General features: G+C 50.5%; 1 protein-coding gene across 1 annotated transcript; it reads right to left on the bottom strand.

Annotated features, from left to right (window-relative positions):
• Positions 1 to 301: 301 nt before the first annotated feature.
• LOC145344694 (uncharacterized) lies at positions 302 to 12,197 on the bottom strand. The gene is made up of 2 exons (XM_080191800.1): positions 12,113 to 12,197; positions 302 to 1,423 (listed from the first exon to the last, which is right to left on the bottom strand). Exon 2 carries the CDS (start codon positions 1,406 to 1,408, stop codon positions 461 to 463), a length of 948 nt encoding a protein of 315 aa, XP_080047926.1. The 5' UTR covers positions 1,409 to 1,423; positions 12,113 to 12,197; the 3' UTR covers positions 302 to 460.
• Positions 12,198 to 21,630: the final 9,433 nt, after the last annotated feature.

Below are 21,630 nucleotides of genomic sequence, written 5' to 3'. Positions count from 1 at the left end.
GCTCGCTCGCACCCCCCACCCGCCCGCCCACACCCCCCACCCGCTCGCCCGCACCCCCCACCCGCTCGCTCACACCCCCCACCCGCTCGCTCACACCCCCCACCCGCTCGCTCACACCCCCCACCCGCTCGCTCACACCCCCCACCCGCTCGCTCACACCGCCCGCCCTACCCTCCACTCTGCCGCCCTGTCCGAAAGTCTCCATGCCGTCCATTCCTCTGCACCCCCACCCTTCCCCTCTCCTTGCGCCCCCCCCCCCCCCCTCGGGTCTGCTGCCCTGCCGCCCGCACCAACTCCAACCCTAGTGCCAGTGTCAGCTCTATATGTTTCTGAACAGCACACTGTCCAGTTACACAGCACAATAAAGAGTCTGCCACTGGGGCAAGTGAACACCAGCTGCCTCCAAACCATTGTCTTTCCAGTCACCGTTACTGTGATTAAACAGTCACTGTGGATGTGGTTAAAGGCCCACTGCCAAGTGCAGCCGCTGGTGAGTCCTCAGTGAGATGGAACGAGTGAACCTCTTGCCGCACTCGGCACACAGGAAGGGCTTCTCGCCAGTGTGCACCCTCTCATGGCGGGAGAGCTTGCCTGACTCGATGAAGCCCTTACCACACACCGGGCAGCGGTAGGGCCTCTCGCCGGTGTGGATGCGCTGGTGGGCAGTCAGGTTGCTGGATGTGACAAAGCCTTTGCCGCAGGTGATGCATTTGAAAGGCCTCTCGCCGGTGTGGATGCGCTGGTGGGCCATGAGATTGCTGGTGGTGACAAAGGCCTTGCCGCAGGTGGAGCAGCCGTAGGGACGCACGCCGGCGTGGAGCTGCTCGTGCTGTGCCAGCTTGCCCGACTCCAGGAATCCGCGGCCACACACTGGGCACTTGAAGGGGCGCTGGCCGGTGTGGATCTGCTCGTGGCGGCTCAGTTTCCCCGACTCCACAAAGCCCTTACCGCAGGTGAGGCAGCGGTACGGCCTCTCGCCGGTGTGGGTGCGCTGGTGCACCGTAAGGTTGGGCGATGCCACAAATCCCTTGCCACACACGGTGCACTTGTAGGGCCGCTCACCACTGTGGGTGCGCCGGTGAGCTATCAGGTTGCTGGATGAGACAAAGCACTTGCCACAGAGCGGGCAGCCGAATGGCTTCAGGCCGCTGTGTACCCTCTGGTGGTCAGTCAGGTTGCTGGATGTCACAAAGCCTTTTCCGCACACGGGGCACTCGAAGGGACGCTCCCCCCGGTGGTAACGCTGGTGTGACTCTAACACACAGGCCCAGCGGAATAGCTTGCCACACACCGAGCACTGGTAGCTGGAGCTGGCCTCTTCAGTTTGGATGGTGGCCGACCCTGAGGAGGGGCTGGCTGGTGTCTCCGAATCTCGCCAACCTGCTCCCGGCTCCCTCTCACTCTCCATCTCTCATCCAGGGCTCTGCAACACAACACAAGAGAAAGATCCTTCAGACAGCACAATCAGAGTGGTATTATGGCTAGATTATTAATCCAGAAACCCAATTAATGTTCTGGGGACCCCGGCTCGAATCCCATCACAGCAGCTGGTGGAATTTAAATTCAGTAAAAATTATCTGGAATTAAGAATCTACTGATAACCATGAAACCATTGCCGATTGTTGGAAAACCCATCTGGGTCACTGATGGCCCGGAGGGAAGGAAATCTGCTGTCCTTACCCTGGTCTGGCCGACATGTGAACTCCAGAGTCACAGCAACGTGGGTGAATCTCAACTGCCCTCCAAGGGGCAAGTAGGGATGGGCAATAAATACTGGCCAGCCAGTAACCCCATGGCCAAAAATGAATTCTAAAAAATCATAGAATCACACAGCACAGAAGAGACCCTTCAGCCCATCGAGTCTTCACAGACACACAAGAGGCACCTGTCCTCCAGCCTCATCCCATTCACCAGCACCTTGCCCAGAGCCCTGAATCTTATGATGGGCCAAGTGCTCAGGTACATTTCAAAGGATGCGAAACATCCCACCTCCACCTCCCTCCCAGACAGCGCATTCCACACCCTCACCTATCTTCACATTCCCCATAAACCTCCTGCCCCGCACGTTCAAACTGTGTCCCCAAGAGACTGATCAGGACAAGTGATTTGGGAAATTAAATGCGACAAGTGAACCAAGATAAATATTGGTCTGTGCAAACACAACAGTGTGTGTGTGTGTGTTAATCACAGTGTGTGTGTGTGTGTGCGTGATAATCACAGTGTGTGTGTGTTAATCACAGTGTGTGTGTGTGTGCGTGATGATCACTGTGTGTGTGTGTGTGTGTGCGCGTTAATCACAGTGTGTGTGTGTGTGTGCGTGATAATCACAGTGTGTGTGTGTGCGTTAATCACAGTGTGTGTGTGTGTTAATCACAGTGTGTGTGTGTGTGTGTGTGCGTGATAATCACAGTGTGTGTGTGTGTTAATCACAGTGTGTGTGTGTGTGTGATAATCACAGTGTGTGTGTGTGTGTGTGTGTGATAATCACAGTGTGTGTGTGTGCGTGTGATAATCAGTGTGTGTGTGTGTGTGCGTGTGATAATCAGTGTGTGTGTGTGTGTGTGTGATAATCAGTGTGTGTGTGTGTGTGTGTGATAATCAGTGTGTGTGTGTGTGTGTGTGTGTTATAATCACAGTGTGTGTGTGTGTTATAATCACAGTGTGTGTGCGTGTGTTAATCACAGTGTGTGTGTGTGTTAATCACAGTGTGTGTGTGTGTGTTAATCACAGTGTGTGTGTGCGTGCATGATAATCACAGTGTGTGTGTGTGTTAACCACAGTGTGTGTGTGTGTTAATCACTGTGTGTGTGTGTGTGTGTGTTAATCACTGTGTGTGTGTGTGTGTGTGTGTGTGTGTTAATCACAGTGTGTGTGTGTGTTAATCAGTGTGTGTGTGTGTTAATCACAGTGTGTGTGTGTGTGTGTGAGATAATCACAGTGTGTGTGTGTGTTAATCACAGTGTGTGTGTGTGTGTGCGTGATAATCACAGTGTGTGTGTGTGTTAATCACAGTGTGTGTGTGTGTGTGTGCGTGATGATCACAGTGTGTGTGTATGTGTGTGTGTGCGTGATAATCACAGTGTGTGTGTGTGTTAATCAGAGTGTGTGTGTATGTGTGTGTGTGCGTGATAATCAGTGTGTGTGTGTGTGTGTGCGTGCGTGTGATAATCACAGTTTGTGTGTGTGTGCGCGTGTGTTAATCACAGTGTGTGTGTGTGTGCGCGTGTGTGTTAATCACAGAGTGTGTGTGTGTGCGCGTGTGTGTTAATCACAGAGTGTGTGTGTGTGCGCGTGTGTGTGTTAATCACAGTGTGTGTGTGTGTTAATCAGTGTGTGTGCGTGTGTGTGTGCGTGATGATCACAGTGTGTGTGTATGTGCGTGTGTGCGTGATAATCACTGTGTGTGTGTGTGTGTGCGTGTGATAATCACAGTGTGTGTGTGTGCGCGTGTGAATCACAGTGTGCGCGCGTGTGATAATCACTGGGTGTGTGTTAATCAGTGTGTGTGTGTGTGCGTGATAATCAGTGTGTGTGTTAATCACAGTGTGTGTGTGTGTGCGTGTTAATCACTGTGTGTGTGTGTGTGTGCGTGTGATAATCACAGTGTGTGTGTGCGCGTGTGTGATAATCACAGTGTGTGTGTGTGTGTGTGATAATCACAGTGTGTGTGTGTGATAATCACAGTGTGTGTGTGTGTGTGTGTTAATCACAGAGTGTGTGTGTGCGTGATAATCACAGTGTGTGTGTGTGATAATCACAGTGTGTGTGTGTGTGTGATAATCACAGTGTGTGTGTGTGTGTGATAATCACAGTGTGTGTGTGTGTGATAATCACAGTGTGTGTGTGTGTGTGATAATCACAGTGTGTGTGTGTGATAATCACAGTGTGTGTGTGTGTGTGATAATCACAGTGTGTGTGTGTGCGTGTGTGATAATCACAGTGTGTGTGTGTGTGCGTGTGTGATAATCACAGTGTGTGTGTGTGTGATAATCACAGTGTGTGTGTGTGTGTGATAATCACAGTGTGTGTGTGTGTTAATCACTGTGTGTGTGTGTGTGTTAATCACTGTGTGTGTGTGTGTGTGTGTGTTAATCACTGTGTGTGTTAATCACTGTGTGTGTGTGTGTGTGTTAATCACTGTGTGTGTGTTAATCACTGTGTGTGTGTGTGTTAATCACTGTGTGTGTGTGTGTGTTAATCACTGTGTGTGTGTGTGTTAATCACTGTGTGTGTGTGTGTGTGTGTTAATCACTGTGTGTGTGTGTGTGTTAATCACTGTGTGTGTGTGTGTGTTAATCACTGTGTGTGTGTTAATCACTGTGTGTGTGTGTGTTAATCACTGTGTGTGTGTGTGTGTGTTAATCACTGTGTGTGTGTGTGTGTGTGTGTTAATCACTGTGTGTGTGTGTGTGTGTGTTAATCACTGTGTGTGTGTAAATCACTGTGTGTGTGTGTGTGTTAATCACTGCGTGTGTGTGTGTGTGTTAATCACTGTGTGTGTGTGTGTGTGTGTTAATCACTGTGTGTGTGTGTGTGTGTGTGTGTTAATCACTGTGTGTGTGTTAATCACTGTGTGTGTGTGTGTCAATCACTGTGTGTGTGTGTGTTAATCACTGTGTGTGTGAATCACTGTGTGTGTGTGTGAATCACTGTGTGTGTGTGTGTGTGTCTATCACTGTGTGTGTGTGTGTGTGTGTGTGTCTATCACTGTGTGTGTGTGTGTGTGTGTGAATCACTGTATGTGTGTGTGTGTGTGTCTATCACTGTGTGTGTGTGTATCACTGTGTGTGTGTGTTAATCACTGTGTGTGTTAATCACTGTGTGTGTGTGTTAATCACTGTGTGTGTGTTAATCACTGTGTGTGTGTGTGTGAATCACTGTGTGTGTGTGTGTATATCACTGTGTGTGTGTGTATCACTGTGTGTGTGTGTGTATCACTCTGTGTGTGTGTGTGTGTGAGAGAGAATCACTGTGTGTGTGTGTATCACTGTGTGTGTGTCACTGTGCATGTGTGTGTGTGTATCACTGTATGTGTGTGTGTATATCACTGTGTGTGTGTTAATCACTGTGTGTGTGTGTGTGTGTGTGTGTGTTAATCACTGTGTGTGTGTGTGTGTTAATCACTGTGTGTGTGTGTGTTAATCACTGTGTGTGTGTGTGTGTAAATCACTGTGTGTGTGTGTGTGTGTGTGTGTGAATCACTGTGTGTGTGTGTGTATATCACTGTGTGTGTGTGTATCACTGTGTGTGTGTGTGTATCACTCTGTGTGTGTGTGTGTGTGAGAGAGAATCACTGTGTGTGTGTGTATCACTGTGTGTGTGTCACTGTGCATGTGTGTGTGTGTATCACTGTATGTGTGTGTGTATATCACTGTGTGTGTGTTAATCACTGTGTGTGTGTGTGTGTGTGTGTGTGTGTGTGTTAATCACTGTGTGTGTGTGTGTGTTAATCACTGTGTGTGTGTGTGTTAATCACTGTGTGTGTGTGTGTGTAAATCACTGTGTGTGTGTGTGTGTGTGTGTGTTAATCACTGTGTGTGTGTGTGTGTTAATCACTGTGTGTGTGTGTGTGTGTGTGTTAATCACTGTGTGTGTGTGTGTGTTAATCACTCTGTGTGTGTGTGTGTGTTAATCACTGTGTGTGTGTGTTAATCACTGCGTGCGTGTGTGTTAATCACTGTGTTTGTGTGTGTGTGTGTTTGTATGTGTGAGTGAATCATTGTGTGTGTGTGAATCACTATGTGTGTGTGTGTGAATCACTGTGTGTGTGTGTGTTAATCACTGCGTGTGTGTGTGTGTGTTAATCACTGCGTGTGTGTGTTAATCACTGCGTGTGTGTATTAATCACTGCGTGTGTGTGTGTGTTAATCACTGTGTGTGTGTGTGTGTGTGTTAATCACTGTGTGTGTGTGTGTGTGTGTGTGTGTTAATCACTGTGTGTGTGTGTTAATCACTGTGTGTGTGTGTGTTAATCACTGTGTGTGTGTGTTAATCACTGTGTGTGTGTTAATCACTGCGTGCGTGTGTTAATCACTGCGTGCGTGTGTGTTAATCACTGTGTTTGTGTGTGTGTGTGTTTGTATGTGTGAGTGAATCATTGTGTGTGTGTGAATCACTATGTGTGTGTGTGTGTGTGTGAATCACTGTGTGTGTGTGTGTGTGTTAATCACTGCGTGTGTGTGTGTGTGTGTTAATCACTGCGTGTGTGTGTTAATCACTGCGTGTGTGTATTAATCACTGCGTGTGTGTGTGTGTTAATCACTGTGTGCGTGTGTGTGAATCACTGTGTGTGTGTGTGTGTGTGTGTGAATCACTGTGTGTGTGTGTTAATCACTGTGTGTGTATCACTGTGTGTGTGTGTTAATCACTGCGTGTGTGTGTTAATCACTGCGTGTGTGTATTAATCACTGCGTGTGTGTGTGTGTTAATCACTGTGTGCGTGTGTGTGAATCACTGTGTGTGTGTGTGTGTGTGTGTGAATCACTGTGTGTGTGTGTTAATCACTGTGTGTGTATCACTGTGTGTGTGTGTTAATCACTGTGTGTGTGTGTTAATCGCTGCGTGTGTGTGTGTGTTAATCACTGTGTGTGTGTGTGTGTATCACTGTGTGTGTGTGTGTGTATCACTGTGTGTGTGTGTGTGTGTATCACTGTGTGTGTGTGTGTGTGTGAATCACTGTGTGTGTGTGTGTGTGTGTGTGTGTGTGTGTGTATCACTGTGTGTGTGTGTGTGTGTGTATCACTGTGTATGTGTGTGTGTGAATCACTGTGTGTGTGTGAATCACTGTGTGTGTGTGTGTGTGTGTGTGAGTGAATCACTGTGTGTGTGTGTGTGTGTGTGTGTGTATCACTGTGTGTGTGTGTGTGTGTGTGTATCACTGTGTATGTGTGTGTGTGAATCACTGTGTGTGTGTGAATCACTGTGTGTGTGTGTGTGTGTGTGTGAGTGAATCACTGTGTGTGTATGTGTGTGTGTGTGTGTATCACTGTGTGTGTGTGAGAGAGAGAGAGAGAGAGATAATCACACTGTGTGTCTATGACTGATGTCTTCGCGCTGTTCACCAGCATCCGCCACAATGATGGCATTGCTGCAACTGCCTCAGTTCTCAATGCTGACAATTGCCAATCTCCAGATGCAATTTTACAACTCACCGACTTCATCCTGGACCACAATGTCTTCATCTTCAACAACCAGTTCTTCATCCAGACACACGGAACAGCCATGGGGACTAAATTCACACCTCAATATGCCAACATCTTCATGCACAGGTTCAAACAAGACTTCTTCACTGCACAGAATCTTCAACCGATGCTATACACTAGATACATCGATGACATTTTCTTCCTTTGGCCTCATGGTGAACAATCACTGAAACAACTATATGATGGTATCAACAAGTTCCATCCCGCCATCACTCACCATGGACTACTCTCCGGAATCGGTTACATTCTTGGACACACACATCTCCATCAAGGACGGTCACCTCAGCACCTCACTGTACCGCAAGCCCACAGACAATCTCACAATGCTCCACTTCTCCAGCTTCCACCCTAAACATGTTAAAGGATCTGCTCAGATGAGGAGGATCGTGACAGACTCCTCCAGACGCTGAAAGATGCCCTCATAAGAGCAGGATACGGCGCTCGACTCATCGATCGACAGTTCCAACGCGCCACAGTGAAAAACCGCACCGACCTCCTCAGAAGACAAACACGGGACACGGTGGACAGAGTACCCTTCGTCGTCCAGTACTTCCCCGGAGGGGAGAAGCTATGACATCTTCTCCAGAGTCTTCAACATATCATTGATGAAGACAAACATCTCGCCAAGGCCAACCCCACACCCCCACTTCTTGCCTTCGAACAACGGCACAACCTCAAACAGATCACCGTTCACAGCCAACTACCCAGCCTTCAGAACAGTGACCACGACACCACACAACCCTGCCTCAGCAACCTCTGCAAGACGTGTCGGATCATCGACCTGGACACCATCACCTCACATAAGAACACCATCCACCAGCTACACGGCACATACTCCTGCAACTCAGCCAACATTGTCTACCTGATACGCTACAGGAAAGGATGTCCCGAGGCATGGTACATTGGGGAGACCATGCAGACGCTACGGCAACGGATGAATGAACATCGCTCGACAATCACCAGGTAAGACTGTTCCCTTCCTGTTGGCGAACACTTCAGCAGTCACGGACATTCGGCCTCTGATCTTCGGGTAATCGTTCTCCAAGGCGGTCTTCACAACACACGACAGCACAGAATCACTGAGCAGAGACTGATAGCCAAGTTCCGCACACATGAGGACGGTCTCAACAGGGATCTTGGGTTCATGTCACACTATCTGTAACCCCCGTGACTTACCTGAACTTGCAACATCTCACTTACTGTACTGTCTGGAGACAATACACATCTGTGTTAAATACTGTGTTAAATACCTGTGTTTAATACTCTCTCCATTCACATTGCCTGCACTTTTAAGACTTGAATAGCAGATTAGCTGTAAAGACTTGCATTCTAATCAGTATTCTGTAAACAGCACTCTGAAAGCTAGTGCTACCAAATAACCCTGTTGGACTTTAACCTGGTGTTGTGAGACTTCTTACTGTGTTTACCCCAGTCCAACGCCAGCATCTCCACATGATGTTTTTCAGTGCCAGGGCACTGCCCAGAGAACAGGGAGGCAAAAACAGAATGACCGAATCAGGGCAGCAGGAATGAGTGTTTAACCTTATTTACACCTTTCCTCAAACCCTGCATGGCTTCCAGCCTCCGAGCCCCCAGGCACCTCTCATCTCCCCCCAAGAGTATCACAACCCTTGCCCTCTGAGGGCCACAGCCCACCAACCCCCACCCACTCCTCCCCCCACCCCCTACACCCAACCCCCACACCCACCCACTCCTCCCCCCACCCCTACATCAACCCCCCCACACCCACCCCCACCCACTCCTCCCCCCACCCCCTACACCCAACCCCCACACCCACCCACTCCTCCCCCCACCCCTACATCAACCCCCCCACACCCACCCGCATCCACTCCTCCCCCCACCCCCACACCCACCCACTCCTCCCCCCACCCCCTCACCCACCCACTCCTCCCCCCACCCCCTACACCCACCCTCCACACCCACCCCCACCCACTTCTCCCCTTGCCCCCCACATCCACCCCCACCCTCTCCTCCCCCGCCCCCTACACCCACCCCAACCCCCCACACCCACCCCCACCCACTCCTCCCCCCACCCCCACCCACTCCTCCCCCCACCCACACCCACCCCCACCCACTCCTCCCCCCGCCCCCTCCCCCCACCCCCTCCCACTCCTCCCCCCACCCCCTCCCACTCCTCCCCCAACCCCACCCACACCCACCCCCACCCACTCCTCCCCCACCCACTCCTCCCCCCACCTCCTCCCACTCCTCCCCCCACCCACTCCTCCCCCTGCCCCCTACACCACCCCCACCCCCTCCTCCCCCCACCCCCTACACCCACCCCCTCCCACTCTTCCCCCCACCCCCTCCCACTCCTCCCCCCACCCCCTCCTCCCCCCACCGCTACACCCACCCCCCACACCCACCCCCACCCACTCTTCCCCCCACACCTACACCCACCCCCACCCACTCCTCCCCCCACCCCTACCCACTCCTCCCTCCACCCCCACCCACTCCTCCCTCCACCCCCACCCACTCCTCCCCCCACCCCCACCCACTCCTCCCCCCACCCCCACCCACTCCTCCCCCCACCCCCAACCCCACCCACTCCTCCCTCCACCCCCCCACTCCTCCCCCCACCCCCACCCACTCCTCCCCCCACCCCCAACCCCACCCACTCCTCCCTCCACCCCCACCCACTCCTCCCCCCACCCCCAACCCCACCCACTCCTCCCTCCACCCCCCCACTCCTCCCCCCACCCCCACCCACTCCTCCCCCCACCCCCCCACTCCTCCCCCCACCCCCACCCACTCCTCCCCCACCCCCAACCCCACCCACTCCTCCCTCCACCCCCCCACTCCTCCCCCCACCCCCACCCACTCCTCCCCCCCACCCCCACCCACTCCTCCCCCCCACCCCAACCCCACCCACACCTCCCACCACCCCCAACCCCACCCACACCTCCCACCACCCCCAACCCCACCCACTCATCCCACCACCCCCAACCCCACCCACTCATCCCACCACCCCCAACCCCACCCACTCATCCCACCACCCCCAACCCCACCCACTCATCCCCCCACCCCCCAACCCCATCCACTCATCCCCCCACCCCCCAACCCCACCCACTCATCCCCCCACCCCCAACCCCACCCACTCATCCCCCCACCCCCAACAACTCCTCCCTCCACCCCAACAACTCCTCCCCAAAACCCCACCCTCACCCACACCCTCCACCCACTCCTCCCCCAACCCCCCACTCCACCAACCCCATTCACCCCACACCACCCTGCGCCCCCAGGTAGATTTAACTGGCCAGACATACTTCACACACTTGTGCATGGACGGTTGGGAAAAGCTACAAAGATCTCCACTGATGGTCTGGAAGGACCCAGTGGTGTAAACGGTTTAGGCGGCTGTCAGTTTCACAGCCACTAGGAGTGGATGCCCCTTATGCTCCAAGGTGCCAGGTCCAGCAACAAATGGCGTAGGCGTTTCAGAGCCAGAGCTGTCAGTGGCACGCAACGCCCGACATCTGTTCGAAGGACACTTGCGCGTGGAACTGTCGGGGTCTCTGTTCCCTCCTCCCCCACTGATCCAAAATGCAACATATCTGCCACAAAACATCCCCTTCAAAGCAGCACGGAGCAGTCTGAATGCTGAGATTTACCTCCTCACTCACCCGCACTGATCAAGCATGAGAACCCAACTCATTTTGATAAAGTGTTTTTCAGACTGATCCAGCTGTGGCAAATGAGATTATAAAGGGAGGTGAACTGGGACGATTGGGAGTGAAGCTCACTAATGGCATTCTGATGCATGCAAAAACATGTAAATTGATGCTTTGTCTGTTTTGGGACGCGTCCCAATTGCGCCAATTTTGTTCCTGTGGTAAGACGGGAATAGGCACAAATACAAACGCCATTCCCACTAACTGCTTTACACCGAATTTTACAACATTTCCCTGTTATAAAACAGGTGCAAAAAGGTCGTAAAATTCTGCCCAGTGTCTCTGTATGTGTGAAATAATCACAGTAAGAAGTCTCACAACACCAGGTTAAAGTCCAACAGGTTTATTTGATAGTAAACCCACAAGCTTTCAGGGTTTGCCCCTTCATCAGGTGAGTGGAGAGATGTGTGAGATAATCACAGACAGTGTATCTCTGCATGTGATGGGGGTGTTTGATAATCACAATCTGTGCATGTGGATATGTATATGAGTGCGTGTGTGTGAGTTGCATTTCCCAAAGACAGGGGAGTCTAAAACTAGATGGCATAGGTTTAAGGTGAGAGGGGAGAGATACAAGTGTCCAGAGGGGCAATTTTTTCACACAGAGGGTGGTGAGTGTCTGGAACAAACTGCCAAAGGTAGTAGTAGAGGCGGGTACAATTTTGTCTTTTAAAAAGCATTTAGACAGTTACATGGGTACAATGGGTATAGAGGAATATGGGTCAAACGTGGGCAATTGGGATTAGTTTAGGGGTTTTTAAAAAAAGGGCGGCATGGACAAGTTGTGCAGCAGGGCCTGTTTCAATGCTGTAAGCCTCTATGACTCTATGAGTGTGTATGTGACAGAGAGCGTGTGAGGGTGAGGGTGTGTGTATGAGAGAGAGAATTTTGCGAGAAAAAGTGTGTGTATGTGTGTGGGTGTGACAGTGTGTTTGAGTGTGAGTGTGTGTGGACATGGGTTAAAGTGGGTGTGTGTGTGACAAAGAGTTTGGGTGTGAGGAAGTGTGTATGAGTGCGTGTGTGTGAAAGAGACAGCTAGTGTGAGTGTTATAACCAGGGTTTCAACAGCCGGTAATGGCTTCCCCTCTACCCAGACGCCCCCGCGCGGCTGAAACCGCTCTAAGCCCGATAGCGTGACAAGACTGCGCGTGCGCACCTATTGCAGCGCCCCTTAAAACCGGGCTTCCCTCCGGCGGCCGCTAATCGCTAATTGCATACCGCTGGCGGGCCTTCGGGTGTGTCTCCGGTCGCCACGGCCACCCCCTGCGGCTCACGGACCTCTCCGTCAATCTCAGTCTCTCTCCTTCACTGTCCCCGCGGCTGATAGCTGACAAAATGTCTGCCGCTGGCCGGCCGTGCTGCGCATGCGTCGCTTCTCCATCATCTGCGCAGGCGACGGGCCCGGCCCCACGGCGCATGCGTTCCACGGAGTGCCGGGCGCTGTGGCGCATGCGTGCTTCTGAAGGGCGCGCATTCGGCAGCGCATGCGCCTCTGGCTGCTCCTGGCCTCGCCCCGCCCTTTGTTCCGCCCCGACCGCGGTTGCCAGGGGTAACCGCAGCTGCCAATTCTCCGCCTCCTCCACCTGTCAATCATCCAGCTTCTGCCCACATTGCGCATCCATCCTCAAACCATTTCATCAATGGGGAAGGAGCAATGCTGGGGTATCGTTACTACAATGGGGAAGGGGCAATGCTGGGGTCCCGTTACTACAATGGGGAAGGGGCAATGCTGGGGTATCGTTACTACAATGGGGAAGGAGCAATGCTGGGGTATCGTTACTACAATGGGGAAGGGGCAATGCTGGGGTATCGTTACTACAATGGGGAAGGGGCAATGCTGGGGTATCGTTACTACAATGGGGAAGGAGCAATGCTGGGGTATCGTTACTACAATGGGGAAGGAGCAATGCTGGGGTACCGTTACTACAATGGGGAAGGAGCAATGCTGGGGTATCGTTACTACAATGGGGAAGGGACAATGCTGGGGTATCGTTACTACAATGGGGAAGGAGCAATGCTGGGGTATCGTTACTACAATGGGGAAGGGGCAATGCTGGGGTACCGTTACTACAATGGGGAAGGGGCAATGCTGGGGTACCGTTACTACAATGGGGAAGGAGCAATGCTGGGGTCCCGTTACTACAATGGGGAAGGGGCATTGCTGGGGTATCGTTACTACAATGGGGAAGGAGCAATGCTGGGGTATCGTTACTACAATGGGGAAGGAGCAATGCTGGGGTATCGTTACTACAATGGGGAAGGGGCAATGCTGGGGTACCGTTACTACAATGGGGAAGGGGCAATGCTGGGGTACCGTTACTACAATGGGGAAGGAGCAATGCTGGGGTCCCGTTACTACAATGGGGAAGGGGCATTGCTGGGGTATCGTTACTACAATGGGGAAGGAGCAATGCTGGGGTATCGTTACTACAATGGGGAAGGGACAATGCTGGGGTCCCGTTACTACAATGGGGAAGGGGCAATGCTGGGGTATCGTTACTACAATGGGGAAGGGGCAATGCTGGGGTATCGTTACTACAATGGGGAAGGGGCAATGCTGGGGTATCGTTACTACAATGGGGAAGGGGCAATGCTGGGGTATCGTTACTACAATGGGGAAGGAGCAATGCTGGGGTCCCGTTACTACAATGGGGAAGGAGCAATGCTGGGGTACCGTTACTACAATGGGGAAGGAGCAATGCTGGGGTCCCGTTACTACAATGGGGAAGGGGCATTGCTGGGGTATCGTTACTACAATGGGGAAGGAGCAATGCTGGGGTCCCGTTACTACAATGGGGAAGGAGCAATGCTGGGGTCCCGTTACTACAATGGGGAAGGAGCAATGCTGGGGTATCGTTACTACAATGAGGAAGGGGCAATGCTGGGGTCCCGTTACTACAATGGGGAAGGAGCAATGCTGGGGTATCGTTACTACAATGAGGAAGGGGCAATGCTGGGGCCCCGTTACTACAATGGGGAAGGGGCAATGCTGGGGTATCGTTACTACAATGGGGAAGGGGCAATGCTGGGGTATCGTTACTACAATGGGGAAGGGGCAATGCTGGGGTATCGTTACTACAATGGGGAAGGAGCAATGCTGGGGTCCCGTTACTACAATGGGGAAGGGGCAATGCTGGGGTATCGTTACTACAATGGGGAAGGAGCAATGCTGGGGTCCCGTTACTACAATGGGGAAGGGGCAATGCTGGGGTATCGTTACTACAATGGGGAAGGAGCAATGCTGGGGTATTGTTACTACAATGGGGAAGGGGCAATGCTGGGGTACCGTTACTACAGTGGGGAAGGAGCAATGCTGGGGTCCCGTTACTACAATGGGGAAGGGGCATTGCTGGGGTATCGTTACTACAATGGGGAAGGAGCAATGCTGGGGTACCGTTACTACAGTGGGGAAGGAGCAATGCTGGGGTCCCGTTACTACAATGGGGAAGGGGCAATGCTGGGGTATCGTTACTACAATGGGGAAGGAGCAATGCTGGGGTATCGTTACTACAATGGGGAAGGAGCAATGCTGGGGTATCGTTACTACAGTGGGGAAGGGGCAATGCTGGGGTCCCGTTACTACAATGGGGAAGGGGCAATGCTGGGGTATCGTTACTACAATGGGGAAGGAGCAATGCTGGGGTATTGTTACTACAATGGGGAAGGGGCAATGCTGGGGTATCGTTACTACAATGGGGAAGGAGCAATGCTGGGGTCCCGTTACTACAATGGGGAAGGAGCAATGCTGGGGTATCGTTACTACAATGAGGAAGGGGCAATGCTGGGGTCCCGTTACTACAATGGGGAAGGAGCAATGCTGGGGTATCGTTACTACAATGGGGAAGGGGCAATGCTGGGGTATCGTTACTACAATGGGGAAGGAGCAATGCTGGGGTATCGTTACTACAATGGGGAAGGGGCAATGCTGGGGTATCGTTACTACAATGGGGAAGGAGCAATGCTGGGGTATCGTTACTACAATGGGGAAGGGGCAATGCTGGGGTCCCGTTACTACAATGGGGAAGGGGCAATGCTGGGGTATCGTTACTACAATGGGGAAGGAGCAATGCTGGGGTCCCGTTACTACAATGGGGAAGGAGCAATGCTGGGGTCCCGTTACTACAATGGGGAAGGGGCAATGCTGGGGTATCGTTACTACAATGGGGAAGGGGCAATGCTGGGGTCCCGTTACTACAATGGGGAAGGAGCAATGCTGGGGTATCGTTACTACAATGGGGAAGGGGCAATGCTGGGGTATCGTTACTACAATGGGGAAGGAGCAATGCTGGGGTATCGTTACTACAATGGGGAAGGAGCAATGCTGGGGTATCGCTACTACAATGGGGAAGGAGCAATGCTGGGGTATCGTTACTACAATGGGGAAGGGGCAATGCTGGGGTATCGTTACTACAATGGGGAAGGGGCAATGCTGGGGTATCGTTACTACAATGGGGAAGGAGCAATGCTGGGGTATCGCTACTACAATGGGGAAGGAGCAATGCTGGGGTATCGTTACTACAATGGGGAAGGGGCAATGCTGGGGTATCGTTACTACAATGGGGAAGGGGCAATGCTGGGGTATCGTTACTACAATGGGGAAGGGGCAATGCTGGGGTATCGTTACTACAATGGGGAAGGAGCAATGCTGGGGTATCGTTACTACAGTGGGGAAGGAGCAATGCTGGGGTATCGTTACTACAATGGGGAAGGGGCAATGCTGGGGTATCGTTACTACAATGGGGAAGGGGCAATGCTGGGGTATCGTTACTACAATGGGGAAGGAGCAATGCTGGGGTATCGTTACTACAATGGGGAAGGGGCAATGCTGGGGTATCGTTACTACAATGGGGAAGGGGCAATGCTGGGGTACCGTTACTACATACTGTTCAAGAGCCTGGCGGCTATCAGTGTTAGAGTTAATTTATTTTGACTCTCATTTAAATTCACTCTCCCTGAACCGGGATCTTGGGCTCATGTCGCACTATCTGTAACCCCCATGACTTGCCTGGACTTGCAAAATCTCACTTACTGTCCTGTCTGGAGACAATATACATCTCTTTAACCTGTGCTTAACGCTCTCTCCACTCACACTGTCTGTACCTTTAAGACTTGATTACCTGTAAAGACTCACGTTCCAACCATTATCTTGTATCTTTAAATGCCCTGTTTGTGAACAGACCTCCTCACATGTTGGACGTTAACCTGATGTTGTGAACTTCTAACTGTTATTAAACTTAATTCCCAGTGATTGATAAAGGGTCAGTTAGGAGATAGATGTCTTGGAGGTTCACAGCAACAAAGTGGTTCTGGAGCACATCAGTGGTAAATCAGGCCATCCTCCCTCCCTATCTCTGTAAGCACCCTATCATTCTCATCCTCCTGTTCAAAACTCTCCCTCGCTAAATTTTTAAAATTATGTTTAAAGCTTATTTATTAGTGACACAAGTGCATTTACATTAACACAGCAATGAAGTTACTGTGAAAATCCCCGAGTCACTACACTATGATGCCTGTTTGGGTACTTTGAGGGAGAATTTAGCATAGCCAATGCACCCTAACCAGCACGTCTTTCAGAAAGTGGGAGGAAATTGGAACACCCGGAGGAACCCACACAGACACAGGGAGAATGTGCAAACTCTGCACAGACAGTGACCCAAGCCGGGAGCTGAACATGGCGCTGTGAAGTTCTCATCCTCCTGTTCAAATCCCTCCCTCGCTCCCTCCCTCCCTATCTCTGTGACCGTTTTGGATTCTGTTGTGAGGAATGGCCTCTCTGGGGAAAGCAGCAGCAGCCAAACTCATTGCACCACGGTTGGTTCTGCTTCAGAGGGGAGAGGTAAAAAGTGTGTCAGTGCTATCGTTATAGGGGATTCAATTGTAAGGGGAATAGATAAGAGTTTCTGTGGCTGCAACCAAGACTCCAGGATGGTAAGTTGCCTTCCTGGTGCTAGAGTCAAGAACGTATCAGAGCAGCTGCAGGACATTCTAAAGGGGAGGGTGAACAGCCAGTGGTTGTCGTACACATTGGTACAAACAATATGGGTTAAAAAAGGGATGAGGTTCTAAAAGCAGAATATAGGGAGCGAGGGAGCAAGCTGAAAAGTAGGACCTCAAAGGTAGTGGTCTCAGGGTTACTACCTGTGCCAAGTGTGAGTCAGAGTAGAAAGAACATAATATGGAGGATAAATACATGGCTGAAAAGATGGTGTGAGGGGGCGAGTTTCTGATTCCTGGGGCACTGGGACCAGTTCAGAAGGAGGTGGGACCTGTACAAACCAGACGGGTTATACCTGGGCAGGATCGGGACTGATGCCCTTGCCGGGGGGGTGTTGGGTCCTTGCTAGAGTGGTTGGGGAGGGTTTAAATGAATATGGCAGGGAGATGGGAACTTTGCAAGGATTCAGAGCGAGGGATTAATAACAAGAGAAAAAGACAAAAAGGAGAACTATGAAAGCGATAGGCAGAGAAATCAAGAGCTAGAATCAGATAAGGATCACGTGAAAAATTGCAGGAAAGGGAAAAGAAATGTTAAAAGTGCCACCTTAAGGTTTTGTACCTGAATGCTCGGGGCATTTGAAACAAAATGGATGGATTAGTTGCACAGAAAGATGTAAAGGGGGATGACATAGTCGGCGTTACAGAGATGTGGCTCCAAGGTGACCAAGGACAGGAACTAAACGTTGAGGCTATTCAGTGTTTAGAAGGGACAGACAGAAAGGAAAAGGTGGTGGAGTTGCATTGTGATTAAAGATGATATTGATACGATATGGAGGAAAGATACTGACACACATGATGTGGAAATTGTATGGGTCGACTTAAGAAACGCAGAGGGCAAAAACATTAGTGGGGGTGGTATACTTTGATTTGGTTTGATTTATTATTGTCACATGTATTAACATACAGTGAAAAGTATTGTTTCTTGCGCGCTTACAGACAAAGCATACTGTTCATAGAGAACAAAACAAGAGAGTGCAGAATGTAGTGTTACAGTCATAGAGAAAGATCAACTTAATGCAAGGTAAGTCCATTCAAAAGTCTGACAGCAGCAGGGAAGAAGCTACTAATTTCTTGCAATCTTGGTCAGAGCAGGAGCCCCTACCAAGCTGTGATACAATCAGAAAGAATGCTTTCTATGGTGCATCTGTAAAAGTTGGTGAGAGTGGTAGCTGACATGTCAAATTTCCTTAGTCTTCTTACAAAGTAGAGGCATTGGTGGGGCTTTCTTAACTATAGTGTCGGCATGGGGGGACCAGGATAGGTTGTTGGTGATCTGGACACATAAAAACCCAATCTATGTGCAATCTATATGCAGATTAAAGTCACCCATAATCACAGATAAGAACATAAGAACATAAGAAATAGGAGCAGGAGTAGGCCATCTGGCCCTTCGAGCCTGCCCCGCCATTCAATAAGATCATGGCTGATCTGTCGTGGCTCAGTTCCACTTTCCCGCCCTCTCCCCATAACCCTTAATCCCCTCTCTTATCAAAAACCCATCAACCCGCTTCTTAAAAATATTTAGCGAGGCAGCCTCCACCACTTCAACGGGCAGAGAATTCCAGAGATTCACCACCCTTTGAGTGAAGAAGTTCCTCCTCAACTCCGTTCTGAACCGCCCCCCCTTTATCTTGAGGCTGTGCCCCCTAGTCCTACTGTCTTTTTTGAGCGGGAAGAGTCTTTCCACCTCTATCCTATCCATCCCATTCATCATCTTATACGTCTCAATGAGATCTCCCCTCATTCTTCTAAACTCTAACGAGTACAAGCCTAGTTTATTCAGCCTCTCCTCATAGCTCAACCCCCTCAACTCCGGTATCAGCCTAGTAAACCTCCTCTGCACTCCCTCCAGGGCCAAAATATCCTTGCGCAGGTGCGGCGCCCAAAACTGCACACAGTACTCCAGCTGCGGCCTCACCAATGCCCTATACAGCTGCAGCAAGACCTCCCTACTTTTATATTCAATCCCCCTCGCTATGAAGGCCAGCATCCCATTCGCCTTCCTGACCACCTGCTGCACTTGCAGGCTGGGTTTTTGCGACTCATGCACAAGGACCCCGAGGTCCCTCTGCACCGTCGCCTGCTGCAGTTTTTCGCCACGTAAGTAATAGTCCTTCCTACCATTCTTCCTACCAAAGTGGACCACCTCACACTTGCCAACATTAAATTCCATTTGCCATTTCCTGGCCCATTCGCCCAGCCTATCTAGATCCTTCTGCAGACTCTCCACACCCTCCGCACAATTTGCCTTTCCCCCAATCTTAGTGTCATCAGCAAATTTCGACACCCTACACTCGATTCCCTCCTCCAGATCATCTATATAAATGGTAAATAGCTGAGGCCCCAGCACCGACCCCTGGGGCACCCCACTAGTCACCATCCGCCAATCCGAATAGCACCCATTGACCCCCACTCTCTGCCTCCTATTTGACAACCAATCCTCTATCCACGCTAACACCCTACCCCCAACTCCATGTCCTCTGACCTTCTGCAGTAACCTCTTGTGAGGTACCTTATCAAACGCCTTCTGAAAATCCAGAAAGACCACATCCACCGGCTCTCCTCTATCCACCGCCCTAGACACATCCTCATAGAACTCCAGTAAATTTGTCAGACACGACTTCCCTTTAATGAAACCGTGTTGCGTCTGCCCTATCAAGCAATTCCCTTCAAGATGCCTCGCAATTTCCTCCTTAATGACGGATTCTAACATTTTACCTACCACAGACGTTAAACTAACCGGCCTGTAATTCCCCGCCTTTTGCCTGGCACCCTTCTTAAACAACGGCGTAACATTAGCCGTTTTCCAATCCTCCGGCACTTCCCCGGAATCCAGCGACGTCTGGAAAATAACCACCAAGGCATCCACTATCACCTCCGCCATTTCTTTCAGAACCCTCGGATGCATTCCATCCGGTCCTGGGGACTTGTCCACAATCAGCCCCTCCAGTCTGTCGCGCACCACCTCTCTAGTAACAGTAATGTCATTAAGACCCTCCAGTCCTACCACCTTTTGTTCCTTTAACACAGGCATCTCTGATTTCCTGTCTAATACTTCTCCTAACATTGTCACTACAGTTTGGTGGTCTAACACCAAACACCACCGGAGTGGGTTGGATCTCAAATAATGACCAGACAGAATACAGGAATGAGAGAGAATCTGGTGAACTGGTGCAGCAACAATAATCTCTCCCTCATTGTCAACAAAACAAAGGGGATTGTCATCAACTTCAGGAAGTGTAGAAGGAAACACACCCCTGTCTACATCAATGGGGACAAAGTTGGCAAAGTAGCCAGCAGAACTAAGGACTCCACACACCCTGGACATTCTCTCTTCCATCTTCTTCCATCGGAAAATGATACAAAAGTCCGAGGTTACGTACCAACCAACTCAAGAACAGCTTCTTCCCTGCTGCTGTAAGACTTTTGAATAGATCTTTCTCTACACCCTTGCTATAACTGTAACATTCTCTCCTTCTCTATGAATGGTATGCTTTCTCTGTATAGTGCGCAAGAAACAATACTTTTCACTATTTGTTAATGCATGTGACAATAATAATAATGTGGGCAATATGGTGGCACAGTTGTTAGCACAGCTGCCTCACAGCGCCAGATTTCTGGCTTGGGTCACTGTCTGTGTGGAGTCTGCACATTCTCCCCATGTCTGTGTGGGTTTCCTCCAGGTTCTCCAGTTTCCTCCCATAGTTCAAAGATCTGCAAACCCGCACATTGGCCATGCTAAATTGACCTTATTTTGGGGGGGGGGATTAGCAGGGTAAGTATGTGGGGTTATGGGGATAAAGTGGGTTGTTTGTGAAGGATCGATGGGCTGAACGGCCTCCTTCTGTATTATAGGGATTTTAAGATTCTAAGATGATTCTCAATCAAATCAAATCAATTTTTCCTCCCTGGCGCGAGAGTGATAATGGAATTGTGGCTGAACCATGGCTTACAAGGGAAATTAGAGATAGTATCAGATTTAAGGAAGAAGTATAGAAATTAGCAAGAAAAAGCAATAGGCCTGAGGGTTGGAAGCAGTTTAAAATTCAGCAAAGGAGGAACAAGGGATTGATTAAGAAAGGGAAGACAGAGTATGAAAGTAAGCTAGTGGGGAACATAAAACCTGACTGTAAAAGTTTCTGTAGGTATGGAAAAAGAAAAAGATTGACAAAAATGAATGTAGTCCCCTCACAGTCAGAAATGGGAGAATTCATAACAGGGAATAGAGAAATGGGTGAGGAATTAAATTTCTACTTTGCTTCAGTCTTCACAAAGGAAGATATGAAGAATGTACCAGGCGTTCTGAGAGAAACAGGTTTTAGCGAGGAGCTGAAGGAAATCAGTGTTAGGCGAGAAATGGTATTGGGGGAATTGATGGGATTGCAGTTGGATAAATCTCCAGATCCTGATAATCTTCATCCCAGAGTACTTAAGGAAGTGGCCCTGGCAATACTAGATCCATTGGTGGTTATTTTCCAAAATTCTTTGGACTCTGGACTGGTTCCTACAGATTGAAGGGTAGCTAATGTAAGTCTGCTATTCAAAAAGGGAGGGAGGGAGAGAGAAAACGGAACCACAGACCAGTGAGCCTCACATCGGTACTGGGGAAGTTGCTGGAATTCATTATCAAGGATTTTATAACTCAGCATTTTGAAGGCAGTGGGATAATCAGACAAAGTCAGCATGGATTTACACAAGGGAAATCACGCCTAACGAATCTATTGGAATTCTTGAAGGAC

The sequence above is a fragment of the Carcharhinus amblyrhynchos genome, chromosome 7 (assembly GCF_965287045.1).
Source record: "Carcharhinus amblyrhynchos chromosome 7, sCarAmb.v2.hapA, whole genome shotgun sequence".
In the NCBI taxonomy this organism is placed as follows: Eukaryota; Metazoa; Chordata; class Chondrichthyes; order Carcharhiniformes; family Carcharhinidae; genus Carcharhinus; species Carcharhinus amblyrhynchos.
This window is presented reverse-complemented; position numbering and strand designations above follow the sequence as displayed.

Excerpts from the sequence above, each read along its gene's own strand:
- LOC145344694 (XM_080191800.1), bottom strand. The coding sequence starts at position 1,408 with ATGGAGAGTGAGAGGGAGCCGGGAGCAGGTTGGCGAGATTCGGAGACA.